Source organism: Corythoichthys intestinalis, chromosome 11 (genome assembly GCF_030265065.1).
Source record: "Corythoichthys intestinalis isolate RoL2023-P3 chromosome 11, ASM3026506v1, whole genome shotgun sequence".
Taxonomy (NCBI): domain Eukaryota; kingdom Metazoa; phylum Chordata; class Actinopteri; order Syngnathiformes; family Syngnathidae; genus Corythoichthys; species Corythoichthys intestinalis.
Window position 1 is genome coordinate 30790055 of NC_080405.1, and position 23198 is coordinate 30813252.

At 38.1% G+C, this 23198-nt stretch overlaps 1 protein-coding gene across 2 annotated transcripts in view; it reads left to right on the plus strand.

Annotated features, from left to right (window-relative positions):
• Positions 1-23198, plus strand: part of kdrl (kinase insert domain receptor like) — a 106675-nt gene that overhangs the window by 48585 nt on the left and 34892 nt on the right. Inside the window, exons 12-21 of one of the 2 annotated variants that reach the window (XM_057850340.1) lie at positions 4801-4909; positions 8353-8637; positions 8727-8873; positions 11110-11238; positions 14578-14684; positions 15431-15563; positions 15629-15733; positions 20209-20322; positions 20401-20489; positions 20563-20719. In XM_057850340.1, coding sequence (XP_057706323.1) covers positions 4801-4909; positions 8353-8637; positions 8727-8873; positions 11110-11238; positions 14578-14684; positions 15431-15563; positions 15629-15733; positions 20209-20322; positions 20401-20489; positions 20563-20719 — 1375 coding nt within the window. The remainder of the gene's footprint in view (positions 1-4800; positions 4910-8352; positions 8638-8726; positions 8874-11109; positions 11239-14577; positions 14685-15430; positions 15564-15628; positions 15734-20208; positions 20323-20400; positions 20490-20562; positions 20720-23198) is intronic. The other variant, XM_057850341.1, reaches the window with a different exon arrangement.

The following is a 23198-nucleotide window of genomic DNA, read 5'->3' on the forward strand; positions in this document are numbered from 1 at the left end:
AGGCACAATAAGTGCGCAATTAATATATCTGCCCTGATACAAAAATCATGCAGGAAGACATTTGAAGCCTCAGCCTCAAATTTATGAGGAAGACAAGTGAACCGCTTGTCTCTATGCTGTACAGTTTTAAACGTTTTACACAGAAAAAATGTTTTCAACTAAACAAAATCTTTCAAATGATATTGAATTAGTTTCAGAGTTTTTCTGTATGTAAACTGTTTGTTTTTTTATAAAGTCTTATCCAACACAAATTCAATCCATTACCAACACCGGTCCATCGCAATGACTCTCTAGATCAATGCTCACGCCCATTTGATTAAAATTTAATTCCATTTAAATTCACGACAGAAGGGTGAAAAGAGCTTCATGATTCTAATTGAGGCTGTCCTATACTGGCTATTCATTCTGCAATTAATTAATCAGCCCTGATACACACACACACACACAAAAAAACGTCTTTATGGATCGATGGGTACTTACTTGCCCATGCTCCATAGCTACTATCCTTCAAGACGATTGGTTCTTGAATGATGGAGAAGTAGAACTTGAAATTTAGTGTTGGCAAGACCAACAACCTGAGAGGCCACTTGACGTAGACATGTGCCGCTTACCGGTTTCAAGGTATACATGGGTAAGAATTCAAAGGTTTCAAAAATTTTTCTTCATACTGTCCCTAAGGTATTAGCAATTTTATATGTCAACCCTCCCCCACCAGTTGTTGCTCAGTGTCAGTGAGTCAGCTGTGCTACACGATGGCTGGAGGAGGTGAAACTCCTGAAGTTTTTCCCCCATCGAAGAAAACTAAATCGCTGGTATGGGAATACTTTGGCTAGAGAAAAGTTACAGACGGCCGCGGCTTCGAGGAGGGCCAACCAACAAGTAAAACATGTTTGCGGAGGGTGGCTGACGAGGAGGCAATATTTTGCATATATATTTTGCATTTATGCAAAATTAAAGGTTAGTAAACACTGTAATAAACGTTTCCCGCCAGCTCCAAAAGTTAATTCCAGCATGTTTAGTGTCGCAGTCCCTCTGGCAACTATCTGTGTTGAGAAAGTGGCGTGGTTCAGTTGTAGAGTAGTTGTCCCCCAACCCAAAAATTGTTGGTTTCATTCTCCGCCCTATGAACTGGTCTAAGTATCCTTGATCAAGATACTGAACCCCATGTTGCTCCTGGTGCTGCGTCACCAGTAGGTGGATGGCAATGTAGTGTAAAGTGCTTTGAGGGCCTTGAAAGGTGGAAAGGCGCTATACAGATATAACACCATTTACCAAACATGATATGAGATACACGTGCTTTTTATGGAAAATAATTCACTTACAGTATTTTTGTTCTGATGGTAATAAAATTGAGCTGTGGCTGTGGGTTTAGGCTCACTTAAAGGACTGAATTTATTTTAATTTTATTTAGAATATTTTTTTACTAACTTAACATTATACTTATGTTCCAATTTGCTAATATGTTTTGAAAATAGATGATTGATGGATGGAAATAAAAATCCTGTTCAATGGAAAAAAAGTTTTTATTTAAGCCTTCAGCATGTAATGAAGAGTCCAACTGGATCAGGTTTCTTGTTCTTAGAGGTGCTGTGAAATATTATAACAAGTGACTAAAATGATAGCAGACCGTATAATTGACACAAATCCATTTTTAAAAAGTGACAGAAAGGGTTTAATAATGAAAGTAGATCCGAATGAGTCTTCTTTTCTCATCTCCAAACAGAAGATGATCTCACATCCAGAATGAGAATAACTACAGATTTTGCAGTCTGCTACCATACCACCTATCCATAGGCTTTCTATCCTGTTGTTGCTGTGTGACCATTCTGTCTACATGTACTAGCTAGCACAGCAGTAGAAAGCTAGCTTCAGCCCTCCCAATCAAAATGGATTGGATGCTCATTGTCGTCACCGTCAATAGCAGCCAATAAGTTAATTTCGACATTTCAACTTGCATAGTTGGTATGGCTGAAAATTGAAAGAGCCGCAAATGCCACTTTCATGGATACACATGGGTCATGAATGACGAAAGACTCACTTGTTTACAAGTACCTGCGGCCAAGGCGCATGCTTTACGACGGGTGACGACTAAGGGTCAGTGATAACAAGCGGGAGTTTAAAAGGCTGGGGATTTGCTGGCGAATTCCGTTCTGTCACGCCACATAAATTGAGAATTAGACCCCACATACGTTCGGGTTCTGAATTGCAATTTGTCTTTGGGTGAACTTTGGAATTTAAGTTCAACACAATTGCTCTATTTGCTAGGAGCACAAAGTCACACAATATGCAGAGGTGGGTAGTTATACGTCACATTTACTCCGTTACATTTACTTCAGTAACTTTATGAGAAAAATGTACTTCTAAGAATAGTTTTACCACGTCATACTTTTTACTTTTACTTAGTATATTTGATAGGAAGAAATGCTACTATTACTCCACAACTTTGGGCGACACTAGAGTTGTGACATTTTTGTCTCTTTAGTAGATATGACTTTATTTTTGCCAGAGATGCCCAAAGTAGCTCTATCAGTTCCACCAACGAGACGTCGCAACAATAATCACATGACTCCGTTATACTAATCAGATGTAACAATACAGTCACATGACCACACACAAGCTTGCAGTTGGAAGCCCTATTAAAGTCACGTGGCGTCTTTACACCATTTCAACTTTTCTCCCGGTTTTTATTTGGCATTGATAGACAACAGAATACTGGAGATATGCTAATTTTTATTTCAGGGTAGGAAACATGTTCTTTTTACTAGAGATCACTCGTGCTGTTTGGATGGGGGATGTTTCATTTCTGTAGATTTTTCTTGATGGAATTTGATGATATTTGTGTATTTTTTGGGCCTAATATGGTCATGTAAAAAGGTTGTTGTACAGTACAATAATAACAGTTTATGTAGATGATGTTGTGCTGGGAAAATATATACCAAATATTCATTACTTGAGTATTCTTTTCACAGAATACTTTTTTACTTCCACTAGAGTAATTTTTTGGGATGACTACTTTTACTTGAGTAATATTACAGTGGGGCAAATAAGTATTTAGTCAACCACCAATTGTGCAAGTTCTCCTATTTGAAAAGATTAGAGAGGCCTGTAATTGTCAACATGGGTAAACCTCAACCATGAGAGACAGAATGTGGGGGGGGGAAAACAGAAAATCACATTGTATGATTTTTAAAGAATTTATTTCCAAATTAGAGTGGAAAATAAGTATTTGGTCACCTACAAACAAGCAAGATTTCTGGATGTCGAAGAGGTCTAACTTCTTCTAATGAGGTCTAACGAGGCTCCACTCGTTACCTGTATTAATGGCACCTGTTTTAACTCATTATCGGTATAACTCCACTATGGCCAAAACCAAAGAGCTGTCAAAGGACACCAGAGACAAAATTGTAAACCTGCACCAGGCTGGGAAGACTGAATCTGCAATAGGTAAAACGGTTGGTGTAAAGAAATCAACTGTGGGAGCATTTATTAGAAAATGGAAGACATACAAGACCAATGATAATCTCCCTCGATCTGGGGCTCCATGCAAGATCTAACCCCGTGGCGTCAAAATGATAACAAGAATGGTGAGCAAAAATCCCAGAACCACACGGGGGGACCTAGTGAATGACCTACAGAGAGCTGGGACCAGAGTAACAAAGGTTTCTATCAGTAACACATTGCGCCGCCAGGGACTCAAGTCCTGCACTGCCAAACGTGTCCCCCTGCTGAAGAAAGTACACGCCCAGACCCTTCTGTGGTTCGCTAGAGAGCATTTCGATGATCCAGAAGAAGACTGGGAGAATGTGTTACGGTCAGATGAAACCAAAATAGAACTTTTTGGTAGAAACACAGGTTCTCGTGTTTGGAGGAGAAAGAATACTGAATTGCATCCGAAGAACACCATACCCACTGTGAAGCATGGAGGCGGAAACATCATGCTTTGGGGCTGCTTTTCTGCAAAGGGACCAGGACGACTGATTTGTGTAAAGGAAAGAATGAATGGGGCCATGTATCGAGAGATTTTGAGTGAAAATCTCCTTCCATCAGCAAGGGCAATGAAGATGAGATGTGGCTGGGTCTTTCAGCATGACAATGATCCCAAACACACAGCCAGGGCAACAAAGGAGTAGCTTCGTAAGAAGCATTTCAAGGTCCTGGAGTGGCCTACCTAATCAATCTCCAGATCTCAACCCCATAGAAAATCTGTGGAGGGAGTTGAAAGTCCATGTTGCCCAACGACAGCCCCAAAACATCACTGCTCTAGAGGAGATCTGCGTGGAGGAATGGGCCAAAATACCAGCAACAGTGTGTGAAAAGCTTGTGAAGAGTTACAGAAAACGTTTGACCTCAGTTATTGCCAACAAAGGGTACATAACAAAGTATATAGATTAACTTTTGGTATTGACCAAATACTATTTCCACCATGATCTGCAAATAAATTCTTTAAAAATCAAACAATGTGATTTTCTGTTTTTTTTTCCACATTCTGTCTCTCATGGTTGAGGTTTACCCATGTTGACATTACAGACCTCTCTAATATTTTCATGTGGGAGAACTTGCACAATTAGCGTTTGACTAAATACTTATTGCCCCACTGTATTTTGAAGTTACACTATTCGTACTTGATAATGCAACTTGTTAATATATTTTAATTTGAACCACATGTTTATTATTCAGTTTGTAAGAACGCACAACTGTAAAAACCTTTCATTTTATGAACGACACGCTGTAAATAATTAACGCAATGATGCCTGTTTTTGTGGTTTTACTGTAATTGAGCTATTTTCCCCATTCATACAGACTCTGAGCACGCTGGTGATCGGAGCAGCTAACGTGTCAGGAAATTACCTCTGCCTGGCCCAGAATGAGGAAGGCAAAAGCATCATGACATTCCCTTTTTATGTTAGCGGTAAGTGCTCTGCTCATGCACTCTACTAATAATGAATGGATGAATACCAGATGATTTTCCTGTACAGTATTCCGTAGAAGTGATTATAATAAGCAGAATAAGCATGTTGAGTGCCTGTTGTGCAATAAAGACAACAGAGGGGGGCATTAATTGAAACCATGTAGCAGAGTAGCTTCGGGGTGGGAGCCGGCGAATGCATATGGAACGACATAATGGCACACGCTGAAAAAATCAGCTGGGAATAACAGCATTTTTTCCACTACAAGCAGGTCGTTCCATTTTTTTTTTTTTTTTTTTTTTTTAATATCTGTTGTGACAATTTGTATTTTATGTGCATCTGAGTATCTCCAAATGTTCCCCAATGTGTGATTGATGGATCAACTTTAATTTGAATGACATCTTGCAAAACAACAACAACAACAACAACAAAAAATTAAAACAAGTTTGATCAACTTTGAGATGCTCGTTAGTTGCCGTTGACGGCGATAGACGCCCTGTTTAAACAGGGAGAGTGCCAATTCAAAAGGATTGGACGCTCATGGTCGTCAAAAGAGTTAACAGTAAATATTTTCTGATTTCTGTGGTCCTCAATGAAAGCTTTATTTATTTACTGTATTTATTTTTTTTTGATACTCTTAATAGTAAATATTCTCCTATTTTTGTTCAATTCAAACTTTTTTTTTTCCTTTCAAATGTTTTTTTTTTTTAATAACAATTCTATATTTATTTGGAAAAACTAAATTTTCTCTTAATTATTAATTTTTATTTTCTTAAAATGTAAATTCCTAATTTTACTTTTTAGGGGTAATAAAGAGAAAAAACAGTAAATGTTTCGGTTTTATTTTTGCATTTTTAAAATCTTAATTTAATATTATTTCATTTATTCTTTCAATTGATTTATTCAAAAAGTTTAAGGATCAAAAATTAGAATAATTGTATTTTATATTATATTTTTCTTTTAAATTATTATTATTTTTTTTTTTTTACTATAAAAAAGACAAAAACAAATACTCAATTTTTAAAAATGTTTAATAAGAAAGATTATAAATGATTATGAAAACTGAATATACTTTAATTTATCAATTTGTAATTTTTTTCCATTATTAATTCATATTTTTACTTTTTGGGGTAAATTTAAAAAAACTAAATATTCTTTCTTTTTTCACTTATAAAATGTATTCATTTTATAAAGTTTAGAACAAAAATATGAACAAATGTAAATGTTTTATTATTTTATGTTATGTTATGTTAAAGTTTTATTTAATTTTTTTACTTTTAAAGAGAAAAACATTTTCAAAAATTGTTTTTTTTTCATAAAAATGTATTTTGCTTATAAACATATTATTTATACTTTATATTACTAATCCGTTTTAAAAATAATAATTTATATTTTTACTTTTGGGAGGATAAACTAAAATTAGTAAATATTCCCTTTTTATATTTTGAATTTTAAACTTTATTAATTAAAAAAATATATATATTTTTTAACTATAAATTTTATCTTTTTTTTTATTTTAAAATTGTATATATTTATTAATGTATTTATTTCAGTTTTAAAAATTGAAAAATTGAAAATAAACAATAAATATTTGCTGATTTCTGTAGTCCTCCATAAAAGCAGGTGGCAATATATGCAATGAATCAAAATGAGATATTTTCAAACATCTGCTTTTGCTTTGGAAAACGGACACATTACATAGTTGCGTAATATTCACAGTCCAAGATTTCAGAATTAATAGTTTTTGGTTTCAATGTTCCACCTAAAATGTTATCAACAAGTAATATCACAGTAAATAACCTGATTTATATATAAGCCTATTAGTCAACTCGTCGCAAAATAATCTCTGATTAATCGACTAACAAAATAATCTTTTGTGGCAGCCACTGAAATGAAATATTAGACTAGCAGCATATTTCTGAGCGGAATATGACTCTCATCCAGACGTGGGGATGTTGAGGAATGGTGGAATGCATAAAAACAGAGGACAAATTTGTCAGAACAGCTGTCTTGTGTTACAGAACACAAAATGCTTCCCAGCGATGTGAATAAACAAGCAGAGTCCGGTCCCCCTGGGGGCCGCACTGGGCTTCCCCGCAATTGGACCGCTGCTGCGGCACCATCAGCGCAGCCGCCGTGCGCCAACGTGCTTCCAATTAGGGGTGATGAAACAGGAAATAGCTTCCCATTTGACATTCCTGTCCCTGCGTAGTGTCTTCAACAGCGGCCGGACTTACAATGTTAATACAGTACCTTTATAAGACAACAGCGAGTATAATGAGCTTCATGTTAAAGACGATTACTCAAAGTGTCTAAGTATCCAAATGTAAAATTTTTAGATTCGATTATTAGATTTTAATTTTTTTTTTTTTTAACGAGAGGTCTGGCAGCAATTATTCACAATAAAAAAGCTATTATAACTAAATATAAACACTGACAGACTCGAGCACAGGTGCATGGTTTTTTTTTTCATTCTCAAAAAATTGCAGTGAATTTTTGCGCCTGAAAAAATTTCTAGAAATTCATACTACGGTATAGAAAACTTACATGTAAAGTAGGGCTGTCAAAATTATCGCGTTCACGCGCGGTAATTAATTTTTAAAATTAATCACGTTAAAATATTTGACGCAATTAACGCACATGTCCCACTCACAAAGTATTCTGCCTTTTGGTAAGTTTTACAGCAAGGCTTTTTGTGCTGTCCAACAGCGAACTCTTGTGGTCGCTTTGCGACATGGTTTATTGTTTTCTTGCCAGTTCATTATGGCTGCACGACGTCTCGGGCTGATAATGTTGTGCTTATATGATCCTTGGACAAGATTTGTCCGTAGGTATGGTTGTTGTAAAGAATGTACATATTATGTTAGTAAGCGAAATGTTATATTTTTTGTATGAGACGCTTTATGTTTATGTTTAGTGAACCTGTATAGCGTGCTAAGCTAACGTTGTTGCTAATGCAGTGCTTGTGTACTTTTATTTTGTAGTTTTACAACGGTCTAAAGAGGACAATGGTTTGAGGCCATTTTATTAATAAATCAGATGAAAAAGGAAGAAGTCTAATTACTAAGGCGTCGTTCACTAGCTGTCTAGCTTCTAGCTTTGGAAAAAGTAGACGCTTCGGAGTGAGGACCGCATAGACAGATTTAAATGACAGTAGAGTGAAATGCCCACTACAGTCCTTATGTACCGTATGTTGAATGTATATATCCATCTTGTGTCTTATCTTTCCATTCCAACAATTTATTTTACAGAATATATATATAATTTACAGAAAAATGTGGCATATTTTATAGATGGTTTGAATTGCGATTAATTGCGATTAATTACGATTAATTAATTTTTAAGTTGTAATTAACTCGATTAAAAATTTTAATCGTTTGACAGCTCTAGTATAAAGTAATTGTGCATAACTGTATGTTGACTTCACCCTTCTGCGTCACCCCAGATCAGTCCGAAGTCATTTCCATCCAACCTTCGTCGGCCTTTGAGCGTGACGACGTCACTCTGAGCTGTCGGACGTCCCGTTATCTCTACACCGACCTGCAGTGGTTGGATTCCCGGAATCGGACGGTCACCTCTGGCGTGTCTAGTCTCCAGTTGGACCGCTACTCCATCACCATCTCGCTGCGCTTGCGCAACGTGAGCAAAAACAGCACGGCAGGATACAAATGTCGAGCCTTTACGATGCAGACAAAGATCCGAGACAAACCCGTTACTTTGAATGTGATCGGTAAGTGATTGTGAAAAGGTGTTAGTATCGTGTATTGAATTGATGAATTTTTAGTACCACTTTAACTGTTGTGTTTTTGTGATTTTTAGAGAGAACTAAACCATGGCTGAGTCAAAATCTCACTGATCTGGTCGTGAACACCAGCAGCACTTTGATGTTGAACTGCCTGGCACACGGAGATCCGTCCCCCAACATCACTTGGTACAAAAATGGTGTTCTTCTGGCGGAAGGACCTGGTAAGGCACCTTTCACTTGATTTTTATATCAATAAATCAAATACTGGTAGTCCCCAGGTTACGTCGTACCAGACTTACAACATTTTGAGTTTACGACGTCGAAGTCTCATTTTTTTTTTTTTTTTTAATTTTATAATGTTGACTTTTATTATGTGATGCACATACATGGAGTTTGACTCTTGTGACGGGGGGGCAAAACATGTTGATGGCCCAAAACACGGTGTCAACAATGAAATTAACTTACAAGATATGCTCGGCTAGTAGCTTAGCCCATGCTAGTAAATACAGGCATTCCAGCTATGGAGTGTGGGGGCGTGCACGCGCGTTTTCCTGAGAAGTAGACGCCGATTTCTGTTTTTCCAGTCACTCACACCCTTGCGAAATGATTCCTCACTGTGGTGAGTTTGAAAATGGTGGCAGGCACAACAGCAGATGGTATCCTCTGGCTAAATATTCCAGCCAGGAATATTTATAATTATATTGAAAATGAGCGTTGTTTTATTTTATTGTTTTTTTTTTTGTTTCCCATCATTTTTCAGGGGAATTCTAATTGGTGGCCGTTGGTGGCTGTTTTGTACAGTTAGCGTCATTAGTGGGACAAACTGAAACTCAGCTCACCATTTTGGGGGTGCTCTCCGGCGTTTCATGGCCCACATCTTCAATCCTTGGTTCTCACTCAATAGTTGTTGTCATGGAATGTGGGCAGGCAGGTGGTATATGAACCCAAGTGCAGGGAAAGGGAAGCAAGGCAGAAAGGCGGTGCAAAAGTAATTTAATTAAGTTTTAATTAAATTTTAATTAAAGTACAAACCAAGACTGAGGTGATCCCAAAAAACACAGTAGCAAGCAAAACCCAGGGTACTGACAAAAGAGTGGTGTCAAAAACTTACAAGGCAGAGATACACAAGGGTTGGGACGTAGGAACGGACAAGAATCACTGCTGGCATGAACGAAGACATTCACAATGTTGCGACAAGACTCAACAAAAACGGGGAGCTTATATAGACACAAGGTAACGAGTCAACGAGGAACAGGTGGGTGACACAGGAGGATGCAGGTTGGAGGATACACTAGGAGCAGTCACACAACAGGTGAAATCAATGGGCAGTCACAGCGACAAGTCACTCTAGGAGGAAAAAAACACAAAACCTAACAGTTGTTGTCGCTTTTGAAAGCTTAGGTTTGAAAAAAAATTATGTATATCTGTTTCGTCCCAAGGACGGCTCGCGAAGGGCGTAACATAAAACAAGCCACACAAGTTTATAAGTGGACACAGTTTATTCACAATAATCAAACTTGCAATGAATATATACAAAATACAGAAGAAGCACGGCTTTGGGGTAAGCCCAGGCCAAAACAACAAACAAAAGGAACTACACTTAAACCCTAACCCGCTAACTAAACCCTGATCGTAAAAAGGAAAGAACAAAAAGACAGACACTACCCTAGCTTCCTACTCTAAACAATACAGGAGAAAACGGGTTGAATAGAAATGGCAGCTTACCCTTACTGCTTCAGTGCTCTTATTTACAGTGGGGAACAAAAACGATCCAATAACGAATAAACACAAAAGATCTCACGGAAAAAGCTGGAGCATATCAACTAGCGATCAAAGCACACGAGAGTGAATGGCGAGCAAACAGCTGGCGAGGAGGACCGCAGCACGAATGCTGTCAAATGGGACCTCTCAGAGTGATTTATGAATCTTGGCGCCTTTTTGTCGTGGCCAATCATCGGCGGCGACGTCGTCGGTCTGTCCGGCGTCGATCAGCTTTCGTCACAGTGGGAGGGGAAGCAGCCAGCTGGCAGAGGCGAGATCAGCTGACTAATAGTCTCAAAAAAAAAAAAAACAATAAAACGGCCAGGGTCGTCACAATATCCATCTTGTTTCTTCTGCCATCAGATTGTTTTGGCTAAGCAAAGCAAATGATCTGTTCGAACATTAATTTTGACCCATTACAAAAATATTTTTGTTCATTTAATTCATTTTTGTTGTTTGTTTTCTTGCTTTACAACTTTTATAGACAAAATTTTACCAGCAAAGTCTTAATTTTAAATTCATATACTGGAAAGTCAATTACAAGTACATGCAATGACATTTTCAGCAACATCTTTAATGACGCAGATAATTATTTAACTTGCACCTATTGATTTCATTATGGCACGTCTTCTACCTAGCATGCTCTGCCGCGTGATGACAATGATTTGGCATGGTTTGTTTTTTCCATGTTTTCAGGAATCACTCTGAAAATGGACGGCGTGTTAACCATTGAGCGGGTAAAGAAGGACGATGAGGGTCTTTACAAGTGCATGGCCGCCAACAGCGAAGGAGCCGTAACGTCCAGCGCTTCAGTTTCTGTGCTCGGTAAGCTCGCATCAAACCAGTGTTGATTTTGGCAGCCCTTTTAAATTTTGTCTTAGTCTTAGCATTTTGGAGGAAAACAGTTATTAGTGTTTGTCGTATTTTAGTCATTTCAAAATGTGTTCGTCTTTGTCTAGTTTTAGTCGAGGAAACCTCATACAAATTTCGTGTAGTTTTAGTCGACAGTGACTGAAAATGTTTTCGTTTGTAAAATTCAAAAGTTTTTGTCCAAAATTAAATAAAGGTTTCCAACAATTTCAAATTAACATAGACAGACGTGTACATATTGTAGCGTATACAAGGACAACCTCAACATCGTGATGATAAGACACACACGCCAGGAAAAGCAGTTTAAGAGGATGCTCGCCAAGCTAAAATTCATGCTAATGCGAATGCTACGCTAACGCGTCGAGTTACATTTAGTGTGTGATGACCAATCAGCACAGACCTTTAAAGGCCAAAGCAACATTGCATATTCTCTCTTGCCAAGTTCAAGAAAACAAATCTTACCATGTGTTTCCAAACAAGCAAGCTATGTTGAAATTCATCATAAACTCCGGTGAGGAGAGTGAGGGAGAGGCACACCACATCTCACATGAGTGACACGACCCAAACACTCCTATGATGCAAGCTGACGTACTCCACCTACAATATGAAAATGTCACAAATTGTGAACATATGACAGAAACTTATGTCGCATTTTCATCTCGTCTTCTCATCATAGGAAAACTGACATACAGTGCCTTGCAAAAGTATTCGGCCCCCTTGAACCTTGCAACCTTTCGCCACATTTCAGGCTTCAAACATAAAGATATAAAATTTTAATTTTTTGTCAAGAATCAACAACAAGTGGGACACAATCGTGAAGTGGAACAAAATTTATTGGATAATTTAAACTTTTTTAACAAATAAAAAACTGAAAATTGGGGCGTGCAATATTATTCGGCCCCCTTGCGTTAATACTTTGTAGCGCCACCTTTTGCTCCAATTACAGCTGCAAGTCGCTTGGGGTATGTTTCTATCAGTTTTGCACATCGAGAGACTGACATCCTTGCCCATTCTTCCTTGCAAAACAGCTCGAGCTCAGTGAGGTTGGATGGAGAGTGTTTGTGAACAGCATTCTTCAGCTCTTTCCACAGTTTCTCGATTGGATTCAGGTCTGGACTTTGACTTGGCCATTCTCACACCTGGATACGTTTATTTTTTTGAACCATTCCATTGTAGATTTGGCTTTATGTTTTGGATCATTGTCCTGTTGGAAGATAAATCTCCGCCCCAGTCTCAGGTCTTGTGCAGATACCAACAGGTTTTCTTCCAGAATGTTCCTGTATTTGGCTGCATCCATCTTCCCGTCAATTTTAACCATCTTCCCTGTCCCTGCTGAAGAAAAGCAGGCCCAAACCATGATGCTGCCACCACCATGTTTGACAGTGGGGATGGTGTGTTCAGGGTGATGAGCTGTGTTGCTTTTACGCCAAACATATCGTTTTGCATTGTAGCCAAAAAGTTCAATTTGGGTTTCATCTGACCAGAGCACCTTCTTCCACATGTTTGGTGTGTCTCCCAGGTGGCTTGTGGCAAACTTTAAATGATACTTTTTATGGATATCTTTGAGAAATGGCTTTCTTCTTGCCACTCTTCCATAAAGGCCAGATTTGTGCAGTGTACGACTGATTGTTGTCCTATGGACAGACTCTCCCACCTCAGCTGTAGATCTCTGCAGTTCATCCAGAGTGATCATGGGCCTCTTGGCTGCATCTCTGATCAGTTTTCTCCTTGTTTGAGAAGAAAGTTTGGAAGGACGGCCGGGTCTTGGTAGATTTGCAGTGGTCTGATGCTCCTTCCATTTCAATATGATGGCTTGCACAGTGCTCCTTGAGATGTTTAAAGTTTGGGAAATCTTTTTGTATCCAAATCCGACTTTAAACTTCTCCACAACAGTATCTCGGACCTGCCTGGTGTGTTCCTTGGTTTTCATAATGCTCTCTGCACTTTAAACAGAACCCTGAGACTATCACAGAGCAGGTGCATTTATACGGAGACTTGATTACACACAGGTGGATTCTATTTATCATCATCGGTCATTTAGGACAACATTGGATCATTCAGAGATCCTCACTGAACTTCTGGAGTGAGTTTGCTGCACTGAAAGTAAAGGGGCTGAATAATATTGCACGCCCCACTTTTCAGTTTTTTATTTGTTAAAAAAGTTTGAATTATCCAATAAATGTTGTTCCACTTCACGATTGTGTCCCACTTGTTGTTGATTCTTGACAAAAAAATTAAATTTCATATCTTTATGTTTGAAGCCTGAAATGTGTCGAAAGGTTGCAAGATTCAAGGGGGCCGAATACTTTTGCAAGGCACTGTACATCTCTTTATGTTCTAGTCTCTCAAGCCACGTTTTTAGCTCATCATTCCCACATCATCATCATTAAAATTTGTTCTTTGACAAAATATTTTTGTTATCGTCGTTGTTGATGAAAACAACAATGCATCATACCAAGGACTGAAAAGACGTTTCGAATATTAAATACTTGTTTGTGCTTTTTTCCTTCCGAGCAGTGCCAGAAAGTAAAATCTTGCGGTTTATGATCAAGGCACTGCCTGAGGGTCCTTAATCTGAGGACGTGACCTTATCATGAGCGAAGTGCTAATGACGGCGAGAGAGTTTGACAGCTGAAGGGGTCGCAGGGACATTTGCGATTGTTCTTGGAAGAATGAAAAGATAAAAAACATTCATATGTTTACAGTCACTGATGTCAAGGTTTATTTGCGCATCATCCAAGTGTCATGTGTTGGAAGCTTTTTGTTTGACTCTTGAATAAACATACCATTGCGGTGATCTTTAATTACCAACATGCCGTGCGGAGGCCTTTAGTAAAAACATATGAATAATTAGCCGTTTTATTGCTTTTGTTTATGGCTAATTATCACACACCCCATCATTTAGGGTTAATTTTCATGAACTCTTTGTTTTTTTGATGCACCGGGACTCGTGTGGTGAGTTATGACATGTCATGTCAAGAGTGCACTCTTGGTTTTTTTTTTTTTTTTTTTAAGGTTGACGTACCAAATCCTTATCTAATTATACAGTTGAGATACAAAGCTAATACCCCTAAAAAAATTGCAATAATGACAATAGAAGAAAATTATTTGGAAGTTTTCAATCGTTTTCATGATATATATCATCCTATCGCCCAACAAGAAATACATAAGTTGAGACTTGACAGGCTTTAAGCCTGAGTAATAATAAATAACAATTGTAATAATAATAATAAACGACTAAAATGGGTATATCCCAATATAGTTCTCGGCGGCTTACAGTTCTTTCGTCTACAGGAGAGGAAGGGAAACCAAACGTGGAGGTTATCATTCTGGTGTGCACTGGAGCGGCCGCCACCTTCCTCTGGCTCATGCTCATCCTCTTCATCCGCAAGCTGCGGAAGGTAAGACACGGTTAACAATTTCCTTTTTCGTAAAGATGGAAATTTGGAAAAATTTCAATCGTTAAAAAAAATTTTTTTTTGAACGCGAAAAAATATTTGAGGAAAATTTGCATTTGAACACTTAATTTTTCATTAAAAAAGTTTGATTTTAGCAATCCTTTTCGTGTTTGGGCCATATGTGTAGGACATTCGTGTCTAAATCATTCAATACCCCAAAAAGTTGCTTCAATCAAAAAGAAGAAAAAAAAAACCATATATATATATATATATATATATATATATATTTTTTTTTTTTTTTTTTTTTTTTCACTTAAAGAAAAAATCATTTGAAAAATAAAATTGCCCTCTTCTATTTTTTTGTTTTGTTTTGAAAATAATATGCAAAGCAAATGACCGTCTAAGGTGCTAGTCACATGATCTCTTGAAAATCTTTTTTTGTTCATTTCATTCATTTTTGTTGTTTGTTTTTTTGCTTTACAACTTTTATAAATACAGGAAAGTCAATTACATGCAATGACACTTTTCAGCCATCAAGAGGGGCCTGCCCCCCCCCTTAAACTCTGCTTATGATCAAAACTGTACCTATGTTCTCTTCGGGTTTAAAAAAAAAAAAAAAATGAATATATGCATATTCGGGTTTTTAAACGTTTACATGGAGTTGAATAACCCGGTTACTACCAAAAATTCTTCTTCTTAAACATGTATGTATGATAACATGGCCCTTTTTGTTATCCTGTCCTTCTTAGCAGCAACCAGCCCACTACAAAATGGGCCCATCTATCATCATTGACCCCGACGAGTGTCCGCCGGACGAGCAGAACGACCTCCTCCAGTACGACGGCAGCAAATGGGAGTTTCCTCGCGATCGTCTACGCTTAGGTATGTACAGCATGAAGCTGGGAGCGCCCGTTTTAAATACAGGCTAACTCTCTTCCATTCGCCAGGCAAAACTCTGGGCCACGGCGCCTTCGGGAAAGTGGTGGAAGCCTCGGCCTTCGGGATCGACAAACTCTCCACCTGCAAGACGGTTGCAGTGAAAATGCTGAAAGGTTCCGACAGTTTTATTCATTAGTTTTAATACGACACCACCACTGGGGGAATCTACCCGTGTAGGAATTCTTGTTCACATAACTAGCGCTCTGCCCCCACCCCCGATGGCCCCTCAGGTTCATCCTGGGGGTAACACCGACGTCGACTGGCTTGCATTAACTTCACATTGTGGGTTGTTATGCGCAGCAGATGATCAAATCCATCCTCGAGATGGATTTCGAGCACAAAAGACACAGCAGTTACTTCAAAGTGCGCTATTCGTGCCAGCCATGAATTCATGTCAACGACCTTATTTTACTTGTTCACTACCATTGACGGCGATAAATGTTCAATCCATTTGAACTGGGATGGAATGGCAGTTTTAATGCTTATTATTTTCAGCATTAAATTTCACTAGCAAAATTTGAGTCGCAAAAATTCAGTCGTTACCCAGATTTTTTTGCGACTGAATTTAAGCGACTTAATTTTTTGGAACTTAATTTTTTCAATTGAATTTTGGTGACTGCATTTTTGCCGCTAAATTTCTTGCTACTGAATTTTTTTCACAACTGAATTTTTGTTGAATTAATTTTGGTGACTACATTTTTGTGGTTAAATTTTTTGCGGCTGAATTTTTTCACAACTTAATCTTTGGCAAAGGAATGTTTGTGACTACATTTTTGCGACTGAATATTTAGTGACTGAATTTTTACTACTGAAATATTTGCCACAATTTTTTTTTTGCAACTAAATCATTCTGACTGACTTTTGATGCTGAACAAAATTTTGTGCTTGAAATTCATATTCAAACTAGAAACTGCAATTTCGGAAGAAATTACTTCTGGTCTTTGCCATGTGGAGATACAGATCTTAGCCCCAGCCTAGGTTGGCTTGGGGACAATTCGGGGACAATATCAGGATATTCAAACTAGTTCTTATGGGACCAATTTACTTCCATAGACTCACCCAAAACCAGAACTCACCAAGACCAAAGCAAGCAAAAACCATAAAAATCCATTTAAAATTAATAATTTATTATTTATATTTACAGAGTTGGTGGACTGTTAGTAATACAAAAACTTAAAGTATTGATTTTTTTTCCCCCAAGTGTTTTTTCCAAAATCATTGGCTGCCATTGACAGTGATAGAAGTCCAGTCATGTGGCATCCAATCATCTTTTTGCAGTGAATTTACACAGGTTTATCACTCATAGACTTTCATCCATTTGAACTGCTAAAGTGGCAGTGAATGAACATTGGCTAATTCGCCGCCATCCCTCCCAGTTCAAATGGATTGGACGTCTATCATCGTCAATGGCAGGCAATGAGTTCAAATGTAGTTTGGACACCAGGTCTTGAGAGTTACAACATAAGAAGGGGTCCTTGGCAAACGTTTTTATAGGTTTTATGCATCTTGTTCAAATTTCAGATCAAAGACCTAACTACAAAATGATGTCAAAATTGAAATCCAACATATTGGTATTGCTAACCACGCAGATAACATATCCGCTTGGATAAGAAAACAAATAAACAGGTCTCTATGAAAAACGTAACAGCTGTTGTGAAATCAATCACCTTGGCAAGTCAAAGGCGCGGTCTGGCTTGTTAGTCGTACTGTAGGTCAACTTTAATGGAAAGCAGCAGGCCTTCTCGTTGACTGGCTTTGGTGCACGAGTGCAGAGTTTGTGGCTTATAAATATCTGGCAGGGCCAACCAACATAAAAGTCCGCAAACCCTAAATCCTTGCTAAATCAAGCTTATCCGCCTTTTCGCATTACGTGTAATGAAGGCACGATATTAAATTCCAAACTTCTTCGGTCAACGATAACGTCTGGATGGATTCACTACTATCGACACCTGGAACACTCTGCGCCAGATTAGGGAAATAGGGTTTCTTCTCCCCAGTTTAGAAAATTAAGTCTATGGCGCGTTGGGGTCAAACTGGAGACACGGGGGCTAGAGCCGGCCCACCACGTCATTTTGTGTAGCCTAAGTAAATAAGTAGGTAAATCATGTGCATTGACTTCATGTTTAGCTCTACAGAAATGAGAAGATATTAATTTTTGTCTCCTTTTTAAAAAATGTAAATAGTTTTGGAAAAATAAACATAAAAAAATAAAGAGAATATTCACTGTTTCCATTTTTTGTTTTTAATTAAAAACAAAAAAAAATGAATCAAGAAGAGAATATTGTTTTTTTTCCCTTTTTTCATTTTTTGTTTTTATGTGACTCAATAAAAATAAATAAAATATAAATTAAAAACAATAAAAATAGAATATTTACGTTTTTTTCTCCCGTTTTCATTATAAACATAAAAAAACAAAGATGAATACATTTTGTACAGACTTTGATCGAAATACCAAGCGCAAATGTTCTTTCAAGTAGGTCGGATTGATTGAAGATTGTTTCCCTTAGCTCATGTTTGCATCCAATGCAGTGCTTTTGGCAGCCATTTTAATTTTCGTCTTAGCCTTTGTCTTCTGGACAAAAATACTTATTAGTCTTAGTCATATTTTAGTCATTTCAAAATTCGTTCGTCTTCGTCTAGTTTTAGTCAAAGAAAATCCAGACAAATTTTGTCTAGTTTAAGTCGGCAATTCTCTAAATGTTTTCGTCTACAAACTTATATAACAAATAAATAAATAAAAGGTTTCCAACTATTTCGAATTGACATGACAGAGGAGCACATATCTGTGGAGTCTACAAGGACATCGCCATTTTCATGATGATAAGACACAATCAGCAGGAAAACGGCAAACAAATTATTTGCAATTAATTAAACTTACTTTGACGCCACGAACTGTATGTAAAATGTTTTCCAAGAGTTTAAGAATACACCAAGTCACCGCGAAATGCTAATGCTAACGCGAACGCTATGCTAACGCTACAAGTTAGTTTAGTGTGTTATGATCACTCAGCACAGACCTTTAAAGGCAACAAGAAAACAAAACTTACCAAGCAGCACCTGACACGTTTCACAAAAGGAGCCTGGAATGGGCATACGCGTAAGCCTGTGTGGGGCGAGGGGGGCAGCATGTCACATGAGTGACACAAACAAACATTCCTAAATCTAAATGCGTTCTAACTACACATACTAGAGCTGAAACGAACACTCGAGCAACTCGAGTAACTCGAGTTTAAAAACCGATCCGAGTAATTTTATTCACCTCGAGGAATCGTTAAATTTTGCCAGCTCTAAGCATCACGGTTTGCCCAGACTACTTTTAATGCGGGACAACGCGCTGACGTCACGTGCGTAGAGGAAGAAGCAATAAATCTTACTGCAGCCGACAGCCGCGACAAACGTTGCTAAAAAACTACGCCCGCATGATGCTACTGTGGTAGCAGGTAGCGCCTGATGCCTCTCATAGATATCACATGTATGTAGAACTAGATGCGAAATGACAGAGTCAGCGGCGTTAGTAAACAGCCGCCATCTTAAAGCGGTAGACTTCTCAGTGCTAATAAGTAAGATTAACGTTACTGTCACTTGCTCATGTAACGTTAGCCCTGCGGAGGGCTAGGTTTCTATTAATTATGACCACTGTCGATGCGTGGCCAACGTGTCTTACATACAGGCTTTATTTAATCTGTGAAAACATAGCACAGTAGAGTGATGAGGGTGTAAAATAAACTTAATAAAGCTAACTGTCAATTTTAGCTCAGCAGTCATTGCTGCATAAAACACCAAGTAGCAGTGGTCCCTAATGTGCTCCAATACCGCAGGTATCATACATTTATTTTGAACACTGCAAAAACTCAAAATCCTGTCAGGATTTACAGTTTAGACTAATTTAAAACTTAACTCAAACTTAAAAATAGCTTGACACAAATGGAAATTCAATTGAAACATGTGGGAAAAACACCTAACTTTTAAGTGATGTGTGTTATCAAGCGTAATGACATTTTTAGGTAAGAAATATATATATATATATATATATATATTTTTTTAGTAAGATCTAGAAGTTTTCGGAGTGAAAGCAGTGAATTAGTCTTTTTTTTATTATAGTTACATCTGAGATGCAATCATTGGCTCTTTTCAACAAAGTACATCGAAAATAAAGACATTGTTTGTCTGAAAATGGTTCAATATTAGGTGAAATGTCTTGTTTTCTCATGTATATTTATAATTGCTTTTTACCTAGAAAAAAAATGTTTTATCCGATTTCTCGATTAATGGATAGAATTTTCAGTCGATTACTCAATTCCTAAAATATTCGACAGCTGCAGCCCTAACACATACAATAAGAAAAACTATTAAAAAACTATTAAAAAAAACTATTGCGAATGTTCATTTCGTTCTCGTGTCGTCAGACGACAAGTGGCATCCATGTCGTTATTTTTTAGTCGACAGGTTTTCGCTGCATCATCGTGACGTCACTATCATGAAAAAATTGTTCGTTGACGAAATATTTTCGTTGTCATCACCGTTGACAAAAACCACACTGATTCAATGACTGACCTCTGAATCGTAATATACACAACCTTTTTCACAGGCGGCGCCACATCCAACGAGCGCAAAGCCCTGATGTCGGAGCTGAAGATCCTCATTCACATCGGACACCACCTCAACGTGGTCAACCTACTCGGCGCTTGCACCAGACCTGGAGGTGAACCCACTACTCACTGAAACGCGGTCACACTTCTAAATAGGGTAGCATTTACCCTCTTCCGTCTTTCCTAAACAGGTCCGTTGATGATGATCGTAGAATTCTGCAAATACGGCAATTTATCCAACTACTTGAGAGGGAAAAGAGACGACTTTGTGGTTTACAAGGTGAGCCTCCCATATAGCCACTAAGACTTGCAACGTTTCATCGCTTTTAACGCGCTGTGCGTTTTGTGTCTAGCGCCAGGATGGCAAGGTGTTACAGCAGTCGGGATCGGCGTGCGAGCTGAGCGAGTTAATGAAACGCCGCTTAGAGAGCGTGGCCAGCACGGGAAGCTCGGCTAGTTCCGGTTTCATTGAAGATAAGAGCTACTGCGACTCAGAGGAAGAGGAAGAAGGTAACAGAGACATCGCAACAATTCTCAGATTCCCCCTTGTCGCTGCGTTTGCGTCAATAGTTCTTAACCTTGGTAAAGGTACTGAACCCAATGAGTTCCATATGTGCATTCATGGAATCCTTCAGAATTTAACAACAAAACTTTTTGTTCCTAATTCAAAACTGATCTAGTTTAGCGAGCAAGCTAATACAGTAAGTGAACTCCCATTCAGATTTCTTCAAATTTCAAATTTACTACAAATCATTTGGCTTTTGCTGTTGTGTTTCATAGTTGGAAATCAAATGAAACTCATTTCATTTCATACTAGGGCTGTCAAACGATTAAAATTTTTAACCGAGTTAATCACAGCTTAAAAATTAATTAATCGTAATTAATCGCAATCCAAACCATCTATAAAATATGCCATATTTTTCTGTAAATTATAGTTGGAATGGAAAGATAAGACGGATATATACAGTGCCTTGCAAAAGTATTTGGCCCCCTTGAATCTTGCAACCTTTCGCCACATTTCAGGCTTCAAACATAAAGATATGAAATTTAATTTTTTTGTCAAGAATCAACAACAAGTGGGACACAATCGTGAAGTGGAACAACATTTATTGGATAATTTAAACTTTTTTAACAAATAAAAAACTGAAAAGTGGGGCGTGCAATATTATTCAGCCCCTTTACTTTCAGTGCAGCAAACTCACTCCAGAAGTTCAGTGAGGATCTCTGAATGATCCAATGTTGTCCTAAATGACCGATGATGATAAATAGAATCCACCTGTGTGTAATCAAGTCTCCGTATAAATGCACCTGCTCTGTGATAGTCTCAGGGTTCTGTTTAAAGTGCAGAGAGCATTATGAAAACCAAGGAACACACCAGGCAGGTCCGAGATACTGTTGTGGAGAAGTTTAAAGCCGGATTTGGATACAAAAAGATTTCCCAAGCTTTAAACATCTCAAGGAGCACTGTGCAAGCCATCATATTGAAATGGAAGGAGCATCAGACCACTGCAAATCTACCAAGACCCGGCCATCCTTCCAAACTTTCTTCTCAAACAAGGAGAAAACTGATCAGAGATGCAGCCAAGAGGCCCATGATCACTCTGGATGAACTGCAGAGATCTACAGCTGAGGTGGGAGAGTCTGTCCATAGGACAACAATCAGTCGTACACTGCACAAATCTGGCCTTTATGGAAGAGTGGCAAGAAGAAAGCCATTTCTCAAAGATATCCATAAAAAGTATCATTTAAAGTTTGCCACAAGCCACCTGGGAGACACACCAAACATGTGGAAGAAGGTGCTCTGGTCAGATGAAACCCAAATTGAACTTTTTGGCTACAATGCAAAACGATATGTTTGGCGTAAAAGCAACACAGCTCATCACCCTGAACACACCATCCCCACTGTCAAACATGGTGGTGGCAGCATCATGGTTTGGGCCTGCTTTTCTTCAGCAGGGACAGGGAAGATGGTTAAAATTGACGGGAAGATGGATGCAGCCAAATACAGGAACATTCTGGAAGAAAACCTGTTGGTATCTGCACTAGACCTGAGACTGGGACAGAGATTCATCTTCCAACAGGACAATGATCCAAAACATAAAGCCAAATCTACCATGGAATGGTTAAAAAATAAACGTATCCAGGTGTTAGAATGGCCAAGTCAAAGTCTAGACCTGAATCCAATCGAGAATCTGTGGAAAGAGCTGAAGACTGCTTCTCAAACACTCTCCATCCAACCTCACTGAGCTCGAGCTGTTTTGCAAGGAACAATGGGCAAGAATGTCAGTCTCTCGATGTGCCAAACTGATAGAAACATACCCCAAGCGACTTGCAGCTGTAAGTGGAGCAAAAGGTGGCGCTACAAAGTATTAACGCAAGGGGGCCGAATAATATTGCACGCCCCACTTTTCAGTTTTTTATTTGTTAAAAAAGTTTAAATTATCCAATAAATGTTGTTCCACTTCACGATTGTGTCCCACTTGTTGTTGATTCTTGACAAAAAATTCAAATTTTATATCTTTATGTTTGAAGCCTGAAATGTGGCGAAAGGTTGCAAGGTTCAAGGGGGCCGAATACTTTTGCAAGGCACTGTACATTCAACATACTGTACATAAGTACTGTATTTGTTCATTATAATAATAAATCAACAAGATGGCATTAATATTATTAACTTTCTGTTAAAGCGATCCATGGATAGAAAGTCTTGTAGTTCTTAAAAGATGAATGTTAGTACAAGTTATAGAAATTTTATATTAAAACCCCTCTTAATGTTTTCATTTTAATAAAATTTGTAAAATTTTCAATCAAAAAATAAACTAGCAGCTCACCATTGTTGATGTCAGTAATTTAACAATGCTCATGGTGCTGAAGCCCATAAAATCAGTCGCACCCAAGCACCAGCAGAGGGCGACAAAACACCAAAAAACACAAGTAACAAGTGGACATGACACTGTGCTGTCATTTTAATCTGTTTGAGCGTGTGCGTTAA